This window comes from Petaurus breviceps, unplaced genomic scaffold, assembly GCF_028583685.1.
Source record: "Petaurus breviceps papuanus isolate PSGF00001 unplaced genomic scaffold, PetGlider_PUasm1.0 81, whole genome shotgun sequence".
NCBI lineage: Eukaryota > Metazoa > Chordata > Mammalia > Diprotodontia > Petauridae > Petaurus > Petaurus breviceps.
The window spans coordinates 8091110-8109471 of record NW_027186546.1 but is presented as its reverse complement, the minus strand read 5'-3'; the positions used below and the strand labels follow the sequence as shown (position 1 = coordinate 8109471).

Below are 18362 nucleotides of genomic sequence, written 5' to 3'. Positions count from 1 at the left end.
CCAGTGTTTGTCTATGGAGGGCCCTTCGACATCTGCCAGGACTCCCACACTGATGAAATGACATATTAGGGTCCCAAAAAAGGGAGCCGGGGGAGGCAATTTATACACGTGATTTAAAGAATATTTCAGCCAATCAGTCAGCATTTATTTAGTACCTGCTTTGTACCAGGCACTGTAAGAAGTTCTAGGAATGCAAAACTAGGTGGAAGATAGCCCCTGGCCTCCAAAAGCTTACAATTTAATGGTGGGAATATTTGTTTGCTTCCATTTTAAGCTACTAAAGTTTAAAACTGCCGTAGGATTTTTGGAACACCCTGTATAGACAAAGTATTCTGAAGGAATGAGAATCCTGGCCTTGATGGCCCTTTTTTCTCGATAGTTATTGAGATGTTCAGGATCAAAGGGTAAAGTGACTATTCCTGTGTTGGCAAAATTACCTGTAGGAGTTTCTAATAAGCCTTTGAACAACTGTAATTGAAGTACCGTATGTGAAACATGGTCATGTATCCAATCTGTCTTTATGCCCCAGTTTTAAAGCAGTTTTATAACATTATGTTTCATAATAGATTTTACAGTATCATTGATGAGTTATTTTTTACTAAGGCCAGTAAAACAGGTTAGTTTTGCTGTCCCCATTCTGCTTTGGAGGGAATTGATGTGAAGAGATGTTAAATAGTTTTCCCACATTTAGGACTCAATGTTCCTGCAAAAGTGGCAAAAAAAAAAATTTACCTAGTGAGATTTGAAAGTCCTCAGTTTTATGTAATTATATCCTGCCATTTATTTTACTTAAGAGAAATGAATAGCCTTTAACCAAAAAAACACCACCACCAAAACATATTCCCTAAGTCTTCATCTTTCCTATAGGGAAGTGGTTCTTAAGGAATGACTCTTGACCAACCCACAAGGTTCTTCCAAGGGTTCTGCAAGGGTGGCTTTTTTTTTTTAAACTTGACCTTTGATTTATTGGTATGGGAAATTCCCAACTAGGAAGCTCCCTCTGTCATCACAGATCAGCAACTACTGTTCTTCAGTTGGTAGTCTTAGAGTTGCCTCTTGAGTTCTCAGAAGTCACACAGCCTGTTTGTGTCTTTGAGAAACTAGGCCTGAATCCTGAGGTATTGCAATAACCTCATGGTGGGTCTTCCTCACATCTCTCCTCACTCTAGTACATCTTTTGTTCAGCCACTAAAGGGATTTTCCTGAAGCCCAGGTCCAACCATGTCACATACACACACACCCCATCCCACCCCCAACTCAATAACTCCAGGGGTTCCCTAACACTTCCAGGAACAAATACTAAATACTCTGCTTGGCACTCAAAGCCCTTTGTAACCTAGCCCCCTCCTACCTTTCCAGTCATCTTGCTCCTTATTCCCCCACCTGTACTCTTCAATTCAGTCACTCTGGCCTGGCTATTATACAAACAATTCACCTAGCTGAGAGCATTCTCTTTGGTTGTCCCCCATGCCTGGAATACCTCCCTGACTTCTTTAAATCCCAACCAAAATCCTGCCTTCTACCTGAAGCCTTCCCTAACCCCTCTCAACTCAAATGCTTTTCCTTTTATTTTACTTCCTATTTCTCCTGTATATGGTTGGCTTTGTATATATTTGTTTGCATGATGACTCCCTCATTAGATTAAAAGCACCCTGAAGGCAGGGGACTGTCTTTTGTTTTTATTTTTGGTATTCCCAACACTTAGCTCTGTGCCTGGCAATCTGTAAGTGCTTAATAAATGCTTACTGATTGCCTGAACCTACCTCTTCCTGATTCTGGGGCAGATTCTATCCACCACATGACTACACCATCTTACCCTCCACAATGGCTCTTATAATACTGACATTAATGACAATATCCATGGCTTATATTTAAACTTGAATCAATCAGTGTTTTACTTAATATAAAATAGACTTGACATAATTAGTGTCTTACCAGAAGCAACGCTGCATTTCCAATTTATTGTGGTAAATCTTACAATAGCAAATGAGAGTATGTGGATGACAGTCCTTCTTTATTACTGCGGGATGGTTTGTGGATTAACATTGACGGTGAACAACTCCTCTAAATTTAACTTTTCAGAAATTATTACTTACACTGCTCTGAGATGCAAACATCCCTTCTTGCTATCACTAGGGTGGATACGGGTTTTCCTTCTTAAGGTTTCTCTCTTACTCTCATGCGGTAGATTAATAATCATAGTTGACAATTATATGGCACTTTATGGTTTACAAAATATATATTACCTCATATGATCCTTAGGTGGGTCTTACAGGTATTATTCCCATTTTACAGAAGAGGAAACTAAGATTCAGGTTAAGTGACTACCTCATGGGGATGCCACTGGTAAGGGTTGATGGCAAGATTTGAAGTTGGGTCTCTTCTGACTCCAAGGCCAGTATTCTTTCCATTAGACTTCCTCAAAACAGTGTAAGCAGATAATAGGGAAGCATGGTTCTCCTAATTAAGCATGAGGTCCCTGGCAAGATTTGTTTGCTTTTGTTGTGTTCTGTTCTTTATTAACAGATTGCCATCCACAGTGCCTGTTGAGAAAATACCTCATGACCTTTGTTCATTTCCTCAGCCAGACACAACAGGTGAGTTGAGCTGGACTGGGCCTAGCTGCTTTCCTGTTCCTTGATGCCCTGGGTAACAGGTAGAGTTTTTAGGTAGATCCTAACATCTCACTCATATTTACAACTGGTTCTTTTTCTTTGGAGATTATTTGGATATTTTTTCACCTTATTCCTTCTCTATTAATTTTTGTATATTTATACATTTTTACTAGAGTATGATAGTCTTTGATTATTGGATGTATTTATTTTTATTATTCCTCCAACTTGACTGTGTTTGAGAATTGGAAATAGGTTTCATGGGTGTGGGGGGTGGGGGAGGTGTTTTTTCCTTGGAAAAAATTAATATGAGGGTTTTTTTTTAATCTTATATTTTATTTCCTGAAAATGCTACTGTATGTTACCTTTTGTTAATTTACAAAAGTAATAGTGGTGGTTGTGTGTTGGGTAATATTTGGTTAAGGAACACTATTTCCTGTCCAAATATCAGCTTTGAATTCTCTGAGCTTCAGAAACTTAGAATTTTAAAATATAAGATCCTAAGTTTAAAAGCTGCAAGACATTGAAAGGATGCCTTTATCTGAAGCTATCTTTGCATTAAAAAGCATAATTTTATGGGTAGACTTACTAAAATTATTTTTCTATGAAGGTCTTGGCAGGGTTAATCCTACTGAAGAATTTTCATGTAAATGCAAAAGCCAGCTTAATAATCTTACCAGTTGTGTAGAATTCAGTCTAAAGAATGGTTCAAACAACCATGTCAGCTACTTTTTTATAGTCTATAATTGTTCTTTTACTCCCTTTTTCCTAGACGCAGGAAAACAACATTTATACCCTCTACCTTTTGTGTCCTTTGTTGAATTCTTCATGAGAACAAGCCTTCTGGAAATCTGTTAACACTTCCCAATCCAACTGGAAATCATTTGAACTGAAACACCAGTGTTATTTAGAATTTAGAGTTGATTTGAATCTCTACATCCAGGCTTTAGCTAATAACTTAATTTTATCTGTGAATCATAAGAGCTTGCTGGAAACAAGCAGTAAACTTACCTAATGAACTATTACTTTTTCCTGCCCTACACACACATCAAAAACTACTGTCCTTTATAATTACCCAGAAAATAAATTTTACTCCTTGGCCTTCTTCCAGGGACTTAGAGCTTTTAGATTTAGAATTTGTTTTTATTTTAAATTACAGCTTACAGTGCAGAAAGATTAAGTGACTTGTCCATTTTTTTAATGATAACAATAAAAATAGTAATTAATATTTATATAATACATTAAGGGTTTACAAAGTGCTTTACATATATTTTATTTGATCTTCAGAATAACACTGTGAGATACATTTCATTATTATCCCCATTTTTCAGATGAGTAAACTGAGGCTGAGAGAGGTTAAGTGACCAGGGTTACATGAATAGTAAATGTCTGAGCCAGAGTTTTAGCTCAGGTGCTACTGATTTCAAGTTCATCTCTCTCTGCACTGTAAGAATCATAACTGCTCTTATAGGAAGACATTTTCTCTAAAACTTACAACTCTGTACCTGGATATTTTTCAAGTTGCTTCACAAGATTTTGACCTGAATTCATGCCGCTTGATTTTTGCTCTATTTTAAAACTCTAGGAGTAAACATTCCTTTTTGAGACCTGTTCCCTTTTTCATTCTGAATTCCCTATCAGTCAGGGTGTCTGATGACTTCTTCAGGCAGCTTTGCCAGCCCAATGAATTCACATGGATTTCTGGTTGTTCCCCGATGCACAAAAATTGTGATCCTCAAGCAGAAGCCATGTTGATTTTTTCATTCAGGTACTGTCAATGGGAAATACTGCTGCCCTCAGCTTTTCATCAACCACCGGTGTTTCTCAGGCCCCTACCTGAACAAAGGAAGAATCGCAGAGCTACCTCAATCTGTTGGACCTGGCAAATGCGTGCTGGTTCTTAAAGAGGTATCATGTTTTCACGATTATGAGTTGTTTATTTTAGTATGTCGATAAAATCATTCTGATGCCATTGATGGAACTTGAGAACAAAACCCTGGGGGAATAGGGTAATAGTCCCACTTACTGATGCGCGCACACACACACACACACAGTGTTGTCTTTCATTTTTGAAAATTAAAATTCTGTCATTTATCTTCAGTATTTACAAATGCAGCTGCAAAGACTTATGAGCAGTTCATGTTCTTGTAAAAATATGCACATGTAAAGACTCCTTTGGTTTGAAGATGCAGTGGTTATTTACGAGACCTGTTGCTTTTGCTGCTTCTGTTTCTTAGACAGTCTCCTCCCACCCACCCCACTCTCTTGGGTACTCTGATGATTTTAGTCCCAGAGAAACTGTTCCATTCCTGATCTAGGCACATCAGATTGGTCATTCCACAGCTGTTTTCCACCTTTCTCCATCAAGGCTCCATAGCTATGCATCACTTGGGACACAGGGAACATACTATTGATAAACACTTTAGTTTTTATATCCATCATACTATATCACATACACTATCAATAGGAAAACATCTTATTCCATTGTATTCCTTTCTATTAGAAGATGACATCCCTGATAAATAATTCATCTTGATTATGCTGGTGTTGACTTGGGTCAGACTCAGGTCCACAATCGCAGATCCCCTAATCAGTTTCGTTACCTTTCTGGAAGGATGTAACTATCATTGTCAAACCAAGCAGTGAACGGTTGCTCTGCTCTTAGCAGAATGCCCATTACAGATGGCCAGAGTACTGAAGTGTGCCTTTACTCTGTCATGTTTTCATGTCAGTTTTGATAGGTTTTCTGAACTCCTCTATTGCTTCCTTCTCTTCTGTTGTTCTGTAGTACATTTTTTCTGTTTCTCCTTCAGAAGAATAAGGTATTTCCTGCAGAATGAGGTATTTCCTACAACTCTTTCTCCCTGTGATCCTTAGATATTCTCAGATGAACCCTATCTTAAAATAAAATGATACTCACTTCTCCCTATCCACCCGTCCCTTACCCAGCCTTGTTCCTTCCTTTCAAAGAAGATATCCCCTGAGACTTATTTCAGTCATAGGCCTCTTTCTACTGGGTCTCAGTGATATCTTTGAGTTCAAATGTGCCTACTTGCATTAAAATTCCTAATTAACCTTGTCTGTTTCCTATACGTTATACATTTGTGTTGGATAACTGAGGCTATGTCCTTAAGGCATAAGATTGGAGGTCTGAAGTAATGTGGTGTTGTAGAAAAAAGCAATTGACTTGGTATCAGAAGAACTGAGTTCCAGTGTCACCTCTGGCACTTACTAACACTGTGACCCTGGGTAAGGCACTTAAAACCTCTGTTTGCCTCAGTTTCCTTATCTGTAGAATGAGGTTACATTTGATGACTTCTAGAGTTCCTTCTGGCTCAAAGTCTATAAGCCTTTCTTGGATACCTTCATCTGGTCATGTCTACTACTATTCTTTACATACTGTAACAACTCTTTAGGTATCTAGCCTGGTGGCTATATGTAGACTCCATTCATTTCCTTTTTCTCTTTGTCTAAAGCCTTTTGATTTGCAAGACTCCAGACAAAAAGCATTTTTTAACCAACCCCGGTCAGTCATATTTCATCCCTGGCACTGAGATATCATCCCTATTTTTTAGGCCCCATGATTCAGAAATCCAAATCTCATTCTAGGCCACTTATCACTTTCTTTCATCAGCTATTTGCTTCACAAATTCTGCTTTCTTTTTTGAAGTCCTTGACTTTCATTAGAAGCAGTTGTGAAGACCACAGAGTGCCCAGTGTCTTCCTCAAGGTTTTTAATTCTCAACTTCTGGCAATGTAAGTTGTCACCTCATGAAGAAGCAGAGGTAAGTGATGGTCAGTCAGATTTGGGAATCTCTTGGTTGCCTTCTAGACAGGAAACAGCAGACTAACCTCATTGTTATTAATATCATATTGACAAGTGGCAGCCTCAGTACCCCCATCTCTCTTGGGGCCACCAACCCCCACCATTCCTGTCTTATTCCTTTAACTCTTCATCTTGGGGTATTAGGAACCACTTCTTCTATCCATCTCCTCTTGGGTCAAGTATTCAGTGGTCCTCCTTCTCCTCTGTAGCCTATTTTTCTACCTTCTAGTCTTCCAGCACAACTTTATGCCTTAGTCTCCTCAGATCCTTTTTATTCTTTGTTTCACTCTGGAATCCTTATTTCATTTTTCGTTCTCCAGCTCATTTTACAGATAAGGAAACTGAGGCAAACAGGATTAAGTGACTTGCCCAGAGTCACACAGCTAGTAGGTGTCTGAGGTCAGATTTGAACTCAGGTCTTGCTGATTCCAGAGTTGGCTAAATGACCTTTTAAAAATCACTTCCAATTCTCTGATTCTTCATTATCCCTCTTCTTTCCAGATGAGTGTGTTTCATGCAGAGCTAGATTGATTAATGGAAACTGTAGATCAATGTCTGGACTTTCCTTACAATTGTTCTTTTGTTGTTTCCCTAAGCATCAGAATTCTCCCGTAAGCAGAGGGACAACAGCGTCCCTTTCTTCATTTGTGGCAAGTATTGAGGAGTGAACCTTTTGTAGTTAATTTCTCAGGGCACAAAAAATTAAACTTTAACACATGAGGTGGGGCAGCAGCAAAATGAAACAGTTTTTTTTCATGTGTTACCCTCTTAAAGGAGTTTATCAGGGAAGGTAAATGCAAAATGTTTACTCTATTGTATCTGGCAAGTTGGCAGGCCGAGGTTCTGCCCTGCTGGGGTGGAAAGTGGATTAACATTGCTGAGTGTTCTCCCTAACCATTAGTTGTTCTAGGTGGGAAAGCAAATGGGGTATGTGATAGGATGCCTCGATTAACAATCACCATGTAGTTTGCCATGGGACCACCAACCCAGAAGAAATTAAGCTGAGCCAAAAAAGATACCAGATCGGAGGCACAGGGAAGAATTTTAATAAAAATTTAAAATGAGATCCTCACTAGTTATTGCCTTCCAGAAAGTTGCTGCTACTCGGTGCCCATAGGCACATCTTTGTTATGACACTGTGTGTGTGGGTGTATGTGGGTGTGTTGAAAAGGCCTGGGAAAATATGTTGAACTAATGGATTTTTCAGGGCTGTTTCTGAGTGAATTGTCTTTTCCAGTTGTTGAAATAAGATATTCAGATATCTGTCAGGTATGTTGGCCAGCAGGGCAGCCTAAGGTTAAGCCCGTTCTATGCTTGGATTGTTTGACTTTTATTAAGTGATTTTTTTTAAGTCAAAACTAGTTAGTTATTCCTAATCAGAAAGCTCATGATGTGATAGGTGATAGTGGCCAAATTTCAAAGCTAGGCTTGAGCAGTTTGCTGATGGTAGAACTAGTTTTGTGCTGATGTTTACAAAGTGTGTGAAGCAAGGGAGGATTGCAAGCTCTTCAGTTCTGTAAGTGTAAGAAAAATATAAGTTATGCCAAACCAATATTTATGCTAATGCTTTTCCCCTTAACATCAGTGCCTCTATGTATGTGTGTGTGTGTGTGTTTAACATTTAACATTGAAAAGGTAATTGAAGAGAAGCAGAGCATCTCTCTTTCTTTAGGCAGTGAGTGATGTTAGAAATACTTGTTTAAAAATTTGCAGAGGTGGGTTGGGGGGGCAGGTGGGAAGCATTGGATTTAATGTCTTTTTTTTTTTTTTTTGATGTATCAATCAGTTTGGAGATTCATCCAGTTTGGATGGATTTTTTTTCTCTTCCTCTGTAAAAAAAAATTCTTTGTCATCCTCTTTTGGAGGGGATGGATACAGGAGAAATCATAGTGATGTAAAAGTGAAGGATGTCAATGTGTCTAGTGAGTTCATAATGCTGAATGACCCTTCATTTCCTAAACAATCTAAAGAACAGCAGTGGTGTCAGTGTTTGTAGGAGTGGTCTTTGGAAAGGTCAAACCTAGAGTAAGAGGGAAGACCTGATTTAATTAGGTTCATTCATTCATTTATTAATGCCTACTGTGTGATAGGCTCTGGGCATACTAATACAAAGAATAAAACAATCTCGACTGGAAAGGCTTGCATGTTGTACTAGATAGCAAGCACATATATTGATATGTTCAGTATAAACACCAAGTGAATATAGTCATTTGGGAAGGTTATTTGGTAAAGCTTTGATGCCAGTATAACAAAAGGATAGGAATCAGTAAAGTCAAGGACGAATTAGAACAAGGAGAACCTTTTGAGGGAAGATCAACTGGTGTTGTATTAGTTCAGGTCTGAAGTCATGAAGGCCTGTGTCAGGTGCATCAGAAGAAAGAAGGGGAAATGTTTCAACAACAGGATTTGGCAAACCAAGTTTGGGATTTTTGGAGTGAGCTAGAATCAGGAGTTCAAGATGATACCTCAGTTAACAAACCTGGTGATTGGGAAGATGGTGGTACACTCAGTAGTAATAGGAAGCTTTGGAAGAGGGGAAGGTGTTAGAGGAAAGATCATGAATTCTGTTTTGGGTGTATTGAATTTGAGATACCTGTGAGACATCCAGTTTGATATCTCAATGATGTCTTTATCAAAAGGCAGGTTGATGTCATAGGACTGCCTATAGCTCAAGAGAGAGGCTAGGACTGTGTATATAGATCTTGGCATCATCAGGAACTGACATCATATATAGTGAAAAGATAAGAGGGCCTGGAAAAGAGCCTTGGATGAAACCCATTCTCAATGGGTTTGGATAAAGATCTAGCCAGGGAGTTTGAAAAGCAGGAAGCAATCAAATACATGGCAAGAGGACCAGGAAAGAGTAGTGTCATAAAAACCTAGAGAGGAGACACTACCTAGGAGGGGAAGGGAATCCAAAGTAGTACTGCCAGGAGGTCAGCAAGGATCAGGACTGAGGAGGCCATTAGATTGAGTGATTAAAGAAATCATTGGTAACTGGAGAGAGCAGTTTCATTTGAAAGATGAGGTTGGAAGCCAGATTGCATTGTTTTCAGAAGAGGGAGAGGAAGGGAAACAGGCACTGATCTTAGATGGTTTAGATGAAAAGGAACAAAGATAGAGGATGTTAGTTAGTAGTAGGGTGGGACCCAGTCAGGGCTTTTGAGAATGAGGGAGACGTGGAAGTGTTTTGGAGAAACATAGAAGGTTAGTTTAGAAGGAACAATGGGGAACAAGGAATGTTAGGGTTCCCTTCCTGTGGCCAGTGAGTACAGCATATGAAAGAAAAGTGTCACCAGGGAAGAGAGAAACAGTGTCTCAAGATTTATCCAGGTCTCAGTCAGTCCCAAAAGATGGAAGGTACTGTCTAATCAAAGAATGCAGAATTATAGATATAACCAGTTCAACCTTCATGAACATTTAAGAGATGGTAGCAAATATAAATGATGAGAGGGAGAGAATGAATAAGAATGAGAATGTAATAATTCAAGCTAGACCTGTGGCCAGGTGCAGCAAGATGTAATACTGCATAAACGGGTGAAATCATTGCTATGAGAAGGAGATGATAAAAGAACCATTAGAATGGTTCTGAAGGCAGTGCAGGCTTCTCAGTATGCATGCTGCCCACACTCATGCAAGGAGGAGGCATAGAGAGACTGTGAGGTTCAGTTTGTGGGTGGGATGGGGGAGAGCAGGGGAGGGTTAATAGGTCATAAAAGGAGAAATTTGATGTGTGAGGACTCTAAGTCACTGCCTCCTCCTTCAGCATCTCTGGTACTTTGAAAGGACTAAAGTATTGGCACTATTTCCAACTTCTGTCCCCTATATTAGACCTAGGTCTGAACGTGATTCTCTGGTGCCTCCTGGATAAAAGAGAAATTCCAACATTTAGCTTTTTGAGCTCTTTGTAACCTGATCCCAACTAATTTCCCAGCCTCATTGAATAAGCCCCTGCCCACATGCTGGGATTTACCTAAATGGGCTTTCTCTCTGTTCTTCCCACACAAAGGTTCACTTTGGCCACCATGCCTTTGTCCTGGCTGCCCACCCTGCATCCCTCCTTACTTCGCCTTTAAGATGCAAGTCAAGCATTATCTTCTGCTTGAAGCCTTTCCTGATTTATTATCCTTTTCTGTGCCCTCTCTCTCAGACTAAATTGTGTATAAACACTTTGTATTTATTCTCTTTATTTTAATCTGTATATACTTACATGTTTACTTATCTGCTCACTTGTGAGAATGTAAACTCCTTAAACAAAGCATTTTGTTCTTCATATTTGATTACCTAGCACTTAACACAGTGCTTGGCACACAGTACACGCTTAATAAATGCTTTTTGATTTACTAAGTGGCAATTTTGGAAGGCAAACTGTGATAAAATAAATCATCTGGGTTGTGGGAAACGTTAGATGCCAGGGTTTCAGTGATATCTTATCTGCAGTAGGTCCTAGCATCACAACTGTACATAATAGAATAAAAATGCCTCCTTCTTAAGTACAGTCTTTATTGAGCAACCTTTCAGCCCATTACCAACCTGACTCTTAGGATTTGTTAGAGATCACAATCCATCATCACAGTTCTTCTCTCCAGCTTTCTTGGGATAATAGAATATTAGCAAGTCTGCAAAACGTTGCCCTCTAGTAATTATCTCTGGATTTGAGATGGTTCCAATAAGTATGACAAATATAAGCCAGTGAAGTGGATTATGATTTCCAACAACATAGCAGAGGATTGAAATATTGCCCATCCACACCATCTGAAGTGGAAAGAGAGGGGGCAGATATGCTGTCACTGAGGATTCTGGGCCTATTGCTACCCTTCTTTGCTTCATTGACATGTGAAATAGGTTTGAGCTGGAGACTCCAGTGAAATCTCAACTTGTTACACTGCATTGAAGCTTTATTCGGTCTCCATGCCCTAAAATTCTGCATTGAATGGAGTGTCTGCCAACCTGCTACCTTTGTTGTTCTTCAGGTTAGAGGGCTTCTTTGTCAGTGATGTTATTTTCTGTACACAGGAATCTGCATTCTTGCCCCCAGAATGGTTTAATGAGCAGAAGTAGATCTTTCTCCTTGAATAATTGACTGTATCTACTTACATCTTGTTCTTAACTTCTGGGTCAGTAGGGTATTTTATCCAGATTAAGTTTTCCCTATCTTCATTATACTTCTTTAATTTATCAGCCAGGAGCCTTGCTACATCCTGTGAAACCCTGCTTCTTTGCATACTTGGCAGTTTTTACTGGTCTCCCCTCATAATAGTTTTAGAGAAGAATTAGCAAGTTTTGATGACAAAGAATGCAAGAGGGAAAAGGACAAATCTTAAATAACTGGTGCAGTTTATATGAGAATGTATAGAGTGTGTTCATTTAGATTTGCAACAAACTAATTTTGATGCAGATCTTGATTTTCTGTATAGCTAGTGAAGTCCCACCACCTGTTACTCTCCTTACCCCAGAGTTATTTAATTATTGCTGACACAGAAGTCACCTCCTTCCAACTCTTACCCTCACAATCTTTCACCCCTGTTCTCTTTAACTCCACCCTTCCCTTGTCACTCTTCATCTCTTCTCACCGGGAATTCCATGCTGGACAAACATCCTGTTATTCTGGGATCTCTTCCTTTTATACCCTTTGATCTGTTTGCCCTTAGAGACCTGACTTTTCCCAGATGCTGCTGCAGCCTTGGTTGTTTTATTTAGCATTGGCTGTTTGTACCTTCTCTTGTACTCCTCAATCCAATCGTCCCAGAGAAAGAAAATACTCCTTCCCCACTATCACATCCAGACTGTCCCTTTGTAAACATCCTCAGCAACTTCCCCTCCTTTGAAATTTACTCTACTGGAATTTTTCCCCCTTTATATACAGATTATGGTCCTGGTTGTTTACTTGCCTCCCCACACCCAGTTCATTCTCCTTTTCCATTCAAGGGGTTCAGCATCAACTGCTGCTCTTATACTAGGGGACGATATACTCTTTAGTTAGTATTCTTTAAGGTGCCCAAATCTCTCAGTTCTTTATGGATGTTCTCACCATAGGTCTCACTGTTTAGCTACAAAAGTTCTACTTCCTTGGTCAATAACTTGAGATTTTTTTTATCAGATCACAATTTCTTACCGTTCTCACCATGCTTAAACCTATTGTTCACCACATCATGGCCCCCAATTCCTCCAACTTTCAGTCTTCTCTCTGGTGATTACCCCTGCTCTACCTGCACCTTCATCCTTTCCAAATGTCAGCCTTTTAATTAACCATTTAAATTCCATAATGCCACCTACTCTTGAATCCTTTGATCTCTGGTCATACTCATCCCTTGCCAAACCCCAGCCTTGGATCACTCCCATCATTGACTTCCTCTGTTCCCCATTCACACAGGCTGACCTAGTACACTTTGCATTTATGTTGTCTAATCTCTACTAGACCTTCGATGCAGCAAGGCAGTCCTTTTATTCCTCTTTAATTGATTCACTTCCTTGCTGCAGAAACATCTAAACCTCCTCTCAAGTTTCCTACAATTCCCCCTACACCCATCCTTTTAGCTGAAGTCCTTGCTTCTAATTTCACTGAGAAAATGAATGCATCAGCTAGAATTCCTTCCTCTTCTTCATGTCAGAGCCCCTTGGCATGACTCCTCACTCTCGGCATTTCCCCTAGCCTCTTAGAATGAAGTGGACCTTTTCCTTGCCAAGGCCAGCTCCTCCTTATGTGAGCTTTATCTTGTTCAGCTTCCTGTCCCTTCCATTTTATCCATGTGATTACAGACCTAATCATCTGCTTTCTCTATGTCTGTTGAATCTTCCAGCCTCTCTCTTTCCACTGGTTCCTTCTCTCCTGTCCTCAAGCATTCTCAAGTTGGTCTTGTCCCTCAGGCTTCACTATGCTTTTCTGCGACTTGAAGCTTTCGTCCTATACCTCTCGTCCCTTTCTGAATCAAACTCCTGAAAAAAACTGTCTGCACTCGCTGCTTCTATACCATTATCCCTCAGCATCCCTTCTTAGCGTTATCCCTCCACCCTTTTGCAGTCTGGTTTTCACCTTATCCCTTAACTGAAATTATTTTCTCTAAATTTACCAAAGATCTGTTAATGGCCACCTCTGATGACCTTTTCTCTGTTTTCATCCTCCTCATCCCATCAGCTGTATTGGTTACTGTTGAACAACCTCTTCTGCTTACTTTTCTCTCTGAGTTTTTGAGACCTGCTGTTCCTCAGATCCCTTTGCTAAGCTCTCATCATCCATATCATACTTTTCCCTACTCTGGGTGTTTCCCAAGGTTTCCTCCTGGTCTCTCTTCTCTCTCTACACCCACTTGGTTATCATAAGCACCCACCTCAGTGCAGATGACTCATAGATCTATATATTCCACCATCATTTCTCCCCTGACCTTCAGTCCCCGCTTCTCCAGTGACCTATTAGACAGTTCCAAACAGATATGTGGCATTGTAATGGGAATGCAAATTTGGAAGATCTTCCCTGCCCCTAGGCTAAAGTGCACCTGAAGCCTGGGGTGGGAGGCTTGTTTTTTAGTAGATACTTTTTGATTGGCCAGTGGGTCCAAAAGGTTGTTACATTCTCTGAGCCAGGAGAAGGCTATATAAGCCCTGATGTGTAGCTTTGTTTTGGGGGCTCCCTTTGAGAAGTGTTCTGTGATTTGATCTGTATTCTGGGAAGCCGTTGTCCAGGGCCCCCCCGGCTTTGAAAAACCCAGATGTGGAAACCCAGATGTTGACTGGGTATGGATGTAATGGTTGGACAGTTTGGAAATCTGTCTACTTGATCTGTTTCTGTCTTGATAATTCTGCCTGTATACTTTGAAGTTCGGGGTGCTGACCTTTTCTCCTGAACAAGGTAAACGATATGTCTGACTGATTAAAGTAAGCTTGTTAACCCATTTTGAGTTGCTTTCCTTTAACAAAGCAGATCCAAGAACCTGTATGGGCAGCCACCCTGAGCACGCTTGGGGTGCTTGCTGCTTACAGGCATGCATCTCAAACTAGCAAGGATGTTTCTTTTTTTTGTTTTGGTATTCCTCGTACCTAGTAGGCATGTAATAAATGATTGTTAATTGAAGGGATTCATTTATACCAGTACAGAGACCATGAAGGATTAGAATAAAACGAGATCATTTCAGATTGCTGGGATCAGGACAGGTCTTCATAAATAGGTAGCTTACCATGTGGTCCTTGAAGGATGGGTACGATTTTGGCTAGGAGAGATGAATTACAAAATTCATCTAATAACCATTCTCAAAAATCAAGTAAAAAGAGTTTTAAGCTGCCACTCCACAAAGAGAAATATCCCCAAATATGCCAATTGTAAGAGTGATTTAATATTTATTAAATGTTAATAGTGAGTCTGTCATTGCATTCGATACTGATATCACTGTTCCCTGGATTTTCATAAAGAGAATCTTCCAGTTAAAAAAAAAAAAGTGAACAGTGAACAAAGTCACTCTTCAAAGTCAAATTGATCTCTTACTTTATTACTTAAGTTTTCTCATCTGTCCTTATATTCCTTTTCTTGACTTCATTGGGAATTGTCTATTCCCTAAGGGGGAGACCGGTCATCTGGTACATTTTACTCTCTTCTTTTCCCAGGAGAAACATTTTTTCAAGCATTGTCAGTTTTCCCCAGTGCTTATCTGTATATGAATGAGATTAAAAGATAATGTCATTGGAACAGAACATTGCTAATATGATAATAGAATCCTGTTGGTGGGGAGGGGAGGTGGAAGGAAATAAATAGCTTTTCAAAGTAGAGGTAGTTTTGTTCAAATGCCTTTTAAATGATGTATTTTCAAAGGAAACCTTTTTGAGAATCTCAGTACTCACTTTGAACAAAGTTACCAAAATAAAAACTATGCTTTTGGAACTCTGTCAGAAAGAACTTGCTGAGCTTCTGAAGCATTTTATAATACTACCCAATGGAGCTTCCATAAATACACACATAAAAATACCACTCACTGTAGGCTCCTCCATTTATGAAGAAATTCCTAATTAAACCAGGACTAGGGTGGGAGAGCTTCTGGGGAGTCGTACTTGTGTTTCTTTTTTTGACAAAATAGAACATACAAACCAAACGAAATCTGGTAGATCTTGGAAGGAATTTGAAGAGAAGAAAGGTTTTTGTTATGCTTGGTTTCTAGGCAATATTCAATTGCCATAATTAGGAATCCTTAGCTGAGAGAAACAGAAAGGACCCTGACGGAAATCTAGACAGAGGTGACTAAATGCTGGCTCCCTAGTAACAGTCTCCTTCCAGACACTGCAGTAGGAAGAACCCTTAGTAGATTGGTTGGTTTTTAAAAACAAAACATTTCACTAGTTCAACCTCTTTAAATTTACTTGAAGTCAAAAGATTTCAAGACACCCAAATCTTGATTTATTACTCTAACTAGAAACAGCTTGTAAAAAATCATTTTTATTGAGAAGGGATTTTTTTTTGGTATGTATTTTTTTTAGAATGTACTAAACAGTACCTGGCACAGAGTTAGGTGCTTAATAAATGTTTATTGATAGAATGATTTGAAGTAAGACATATTTTTGTATTCTTGATCTTTAATGGAAGAAAAATTCCTTCATAATAAGATATATTTGAAAAAATAGTCAGTTATCAAAAATAACTAAATCATATTTGTCAATGTGTAACTAAGGATTCCTACTGGTATGTGGCTTGTTAGAAAGTCAATAAGGAGGGGCGGCCAGGTGGCACAGTGAGTAAAAGCACCGCCCCCAGTGTCAGGAGACTCGGGATCAGTTCTGGCCTCAGATACTTGGCACCCACACAAAATAACTGGCTGTGTAATCTTGAGCAAGTTACTAAACCCCAGTTGCTTTAAAAAAAAAAGTCAATAAGGTCATGTAATAATTAGCAAGAAAATTAAAATTTAGTTCAATTTGTATAATGTTTAGGGCAGGTGGGCATTGGGCAAAAGGCAGGCAGCAATCTTGAGGTAGTCATGTTGCATTTAAAAATCTTAATTTTGTTTCATAATACACAAAACTTATTTAGCCTTTTCAAGTGATTTCTAGAAGACAATCATTTTTTAAATATTTCAGTTAAATGTAAAGGTGACATGATAAAGTTTAGGGTTAAATTTATTCTTTTTTTTTTTTAAGCAATTGGGGTTAAGTAACTTACTCAAGGTTACACGGCCAGTTATTTCTGGGTGTGGTCCTGAGTATCTGAGCCCAGATTTGATCCAGGTCATCCGGACACTGGAGCCGGTACTCTTACTCGCTGTGCTACCTGGCCACCCCAAGCAATTGGGGTTAAGTAACTTGCTCAAGGTTACACGGCCAGGTGTTTCTGGGTGGGTGCTAAGTGTCTGAGCCCAGGATTCGATCCCCAGGTCATCCCAACACTGCAGCCGGTGCTCTTACTCGCTGTGCTACCTGGCCACCCCTAAATTTATTCTTTGTAAAATACAGAAGAGTGATTATGAGTGAAAAAGAAAGGTTGAACTAATCCTCACAGGTCTCATATGGTGATGATGATGGTGATAGTAATAATGTATATATACCATGTGAAGTTTGTAAATCACCTTGCAGAGGTAGGTATAGCAGATAGTATCCCCATTTTACAGTTAAGGAAACTGAGGCTAAAAGGAGTTAAGTGATTTGCCCATGGGTGCATGGGAGCAGAATTCGTGTCTTTCTGACTCAATACTTATTCATTATGCCTCTCTTTGGGGTATTTTTCTTAAATAACTAAATAGTTTTAATTAAAAAGTGCATTTTAATGTCTTGATTGATATGTCTTTAATGATATGATTTAATGTCTTTAATGATATGATTTAAGAATTCTTAAGTAATCTTTATAAGAAGTAAAAAAAAATCTAGTTCTAGTTAGAGTAATTGTTGTCAGTATTTCTTGAATTCCTACTACATATGTACCTGATACTCCATAAAACACGCTAGACGTAGAAGATGCAATCTCTGACCTGGAAATGTTCATTATTGCTTTTTTTTTTTCCCCAGGAAAAAGCAGCAGCATTGTTAGGGGCAATAGGAATATGATTGACATAATTAATGAGTTAGGAAAATAGTTCACAAAATAAGAAAGTCCAGTGACTTTTACTACTTTTAGGAAATGCATTGAGAATTACTGGTTCTAGAAAAAATTTTGTATTCTCTTTTTCTGTGTGTTTGGGGAGGAGGGGGTTAGCGCAGTGCTGTGTGTGTGTGGGGAGTGTCTTTCATCCTCTTTAAGGGATTCTGTGAAAGCCAATGGCAGCCAGAGACCACTGGCCTAGGGTATTGGAAAAAGAAAGACATGGAGTGGCTATGATAATACTGTGAGAGATAAGTTGGAGAGGTAGCCTGAAGCCAAGGGAATGTGATGGAGTAGTAGGTTATGAGAATGATGGGCATTGACATTTCAAAATTTGGATGTGGTCAGGGCAGAGGAATTTAACAGGGAATGAAAATACTACTTGGATTGAAATTACTTTCTCTAAGAGAAAGTAGGAAATGTTGCTTTTTAATATATTCATCTAAAAGGAAAGATCATTTATAATCAATATATGAAATATCTAGAAAGCATTGTGAGCACAGACCTCAGTATAAGATACTTAGTGGCTAAATTATACCAAATATTTATAATAAATATTTCAAAGGGTTTGCCCATTGTTTGCTATATTTTTATATATGAGGGCAGGGTAGAGTAAGGTGAATTTAAGCATATATTCCAAGTACCTTATTGTAGAAACAATAATGCTGCACATTTTCTATTAGAGGAACTATGAAAAATACATTTAGACTCAATTATGAGGATATATAGTAATACACATATATAATCTAAATACAAATACTTCACTAGATAGTGATAGGTCTATAAGATGTGAATTCACCTTATTAATTTATTAATTATATTTTAAAATCAGTTAACTTGTGAATTTATGGTGGTTAAGGCCTTTTGAACCAAA

At 38.9% G+C, this 18362-nt stretch overlaps 1 protein-coding gene across 4 annotated transcripts in view; it reads left to right on the top strand.

Moving 5' to 3' along the window:
• The window catches only part of LOC138176135 (scm-like with four MBT domains protein 2), a 311257-nt gene that overhangs the window by 251444 nt on the left and 41451 nt on the right, over window positions 1-18362 (top strand). For all 4 annotated transcript variants that reach the window (XM_069106903.1, XM_069106904.1, XM_069106905.1 and 1 more), the window contains 2 exons: window positions 2527-2597; window positions 4381-4520. In XM_069106903.1, the coding sequence (XP_068963004.1) occupies window positions 2527-2597; window positions 4381-4520 (211 nt within the window). The remainder of the gene's footprint in view (window positions 1-2526; window positions 2598-4380; window positions 4521-18362) is intronic.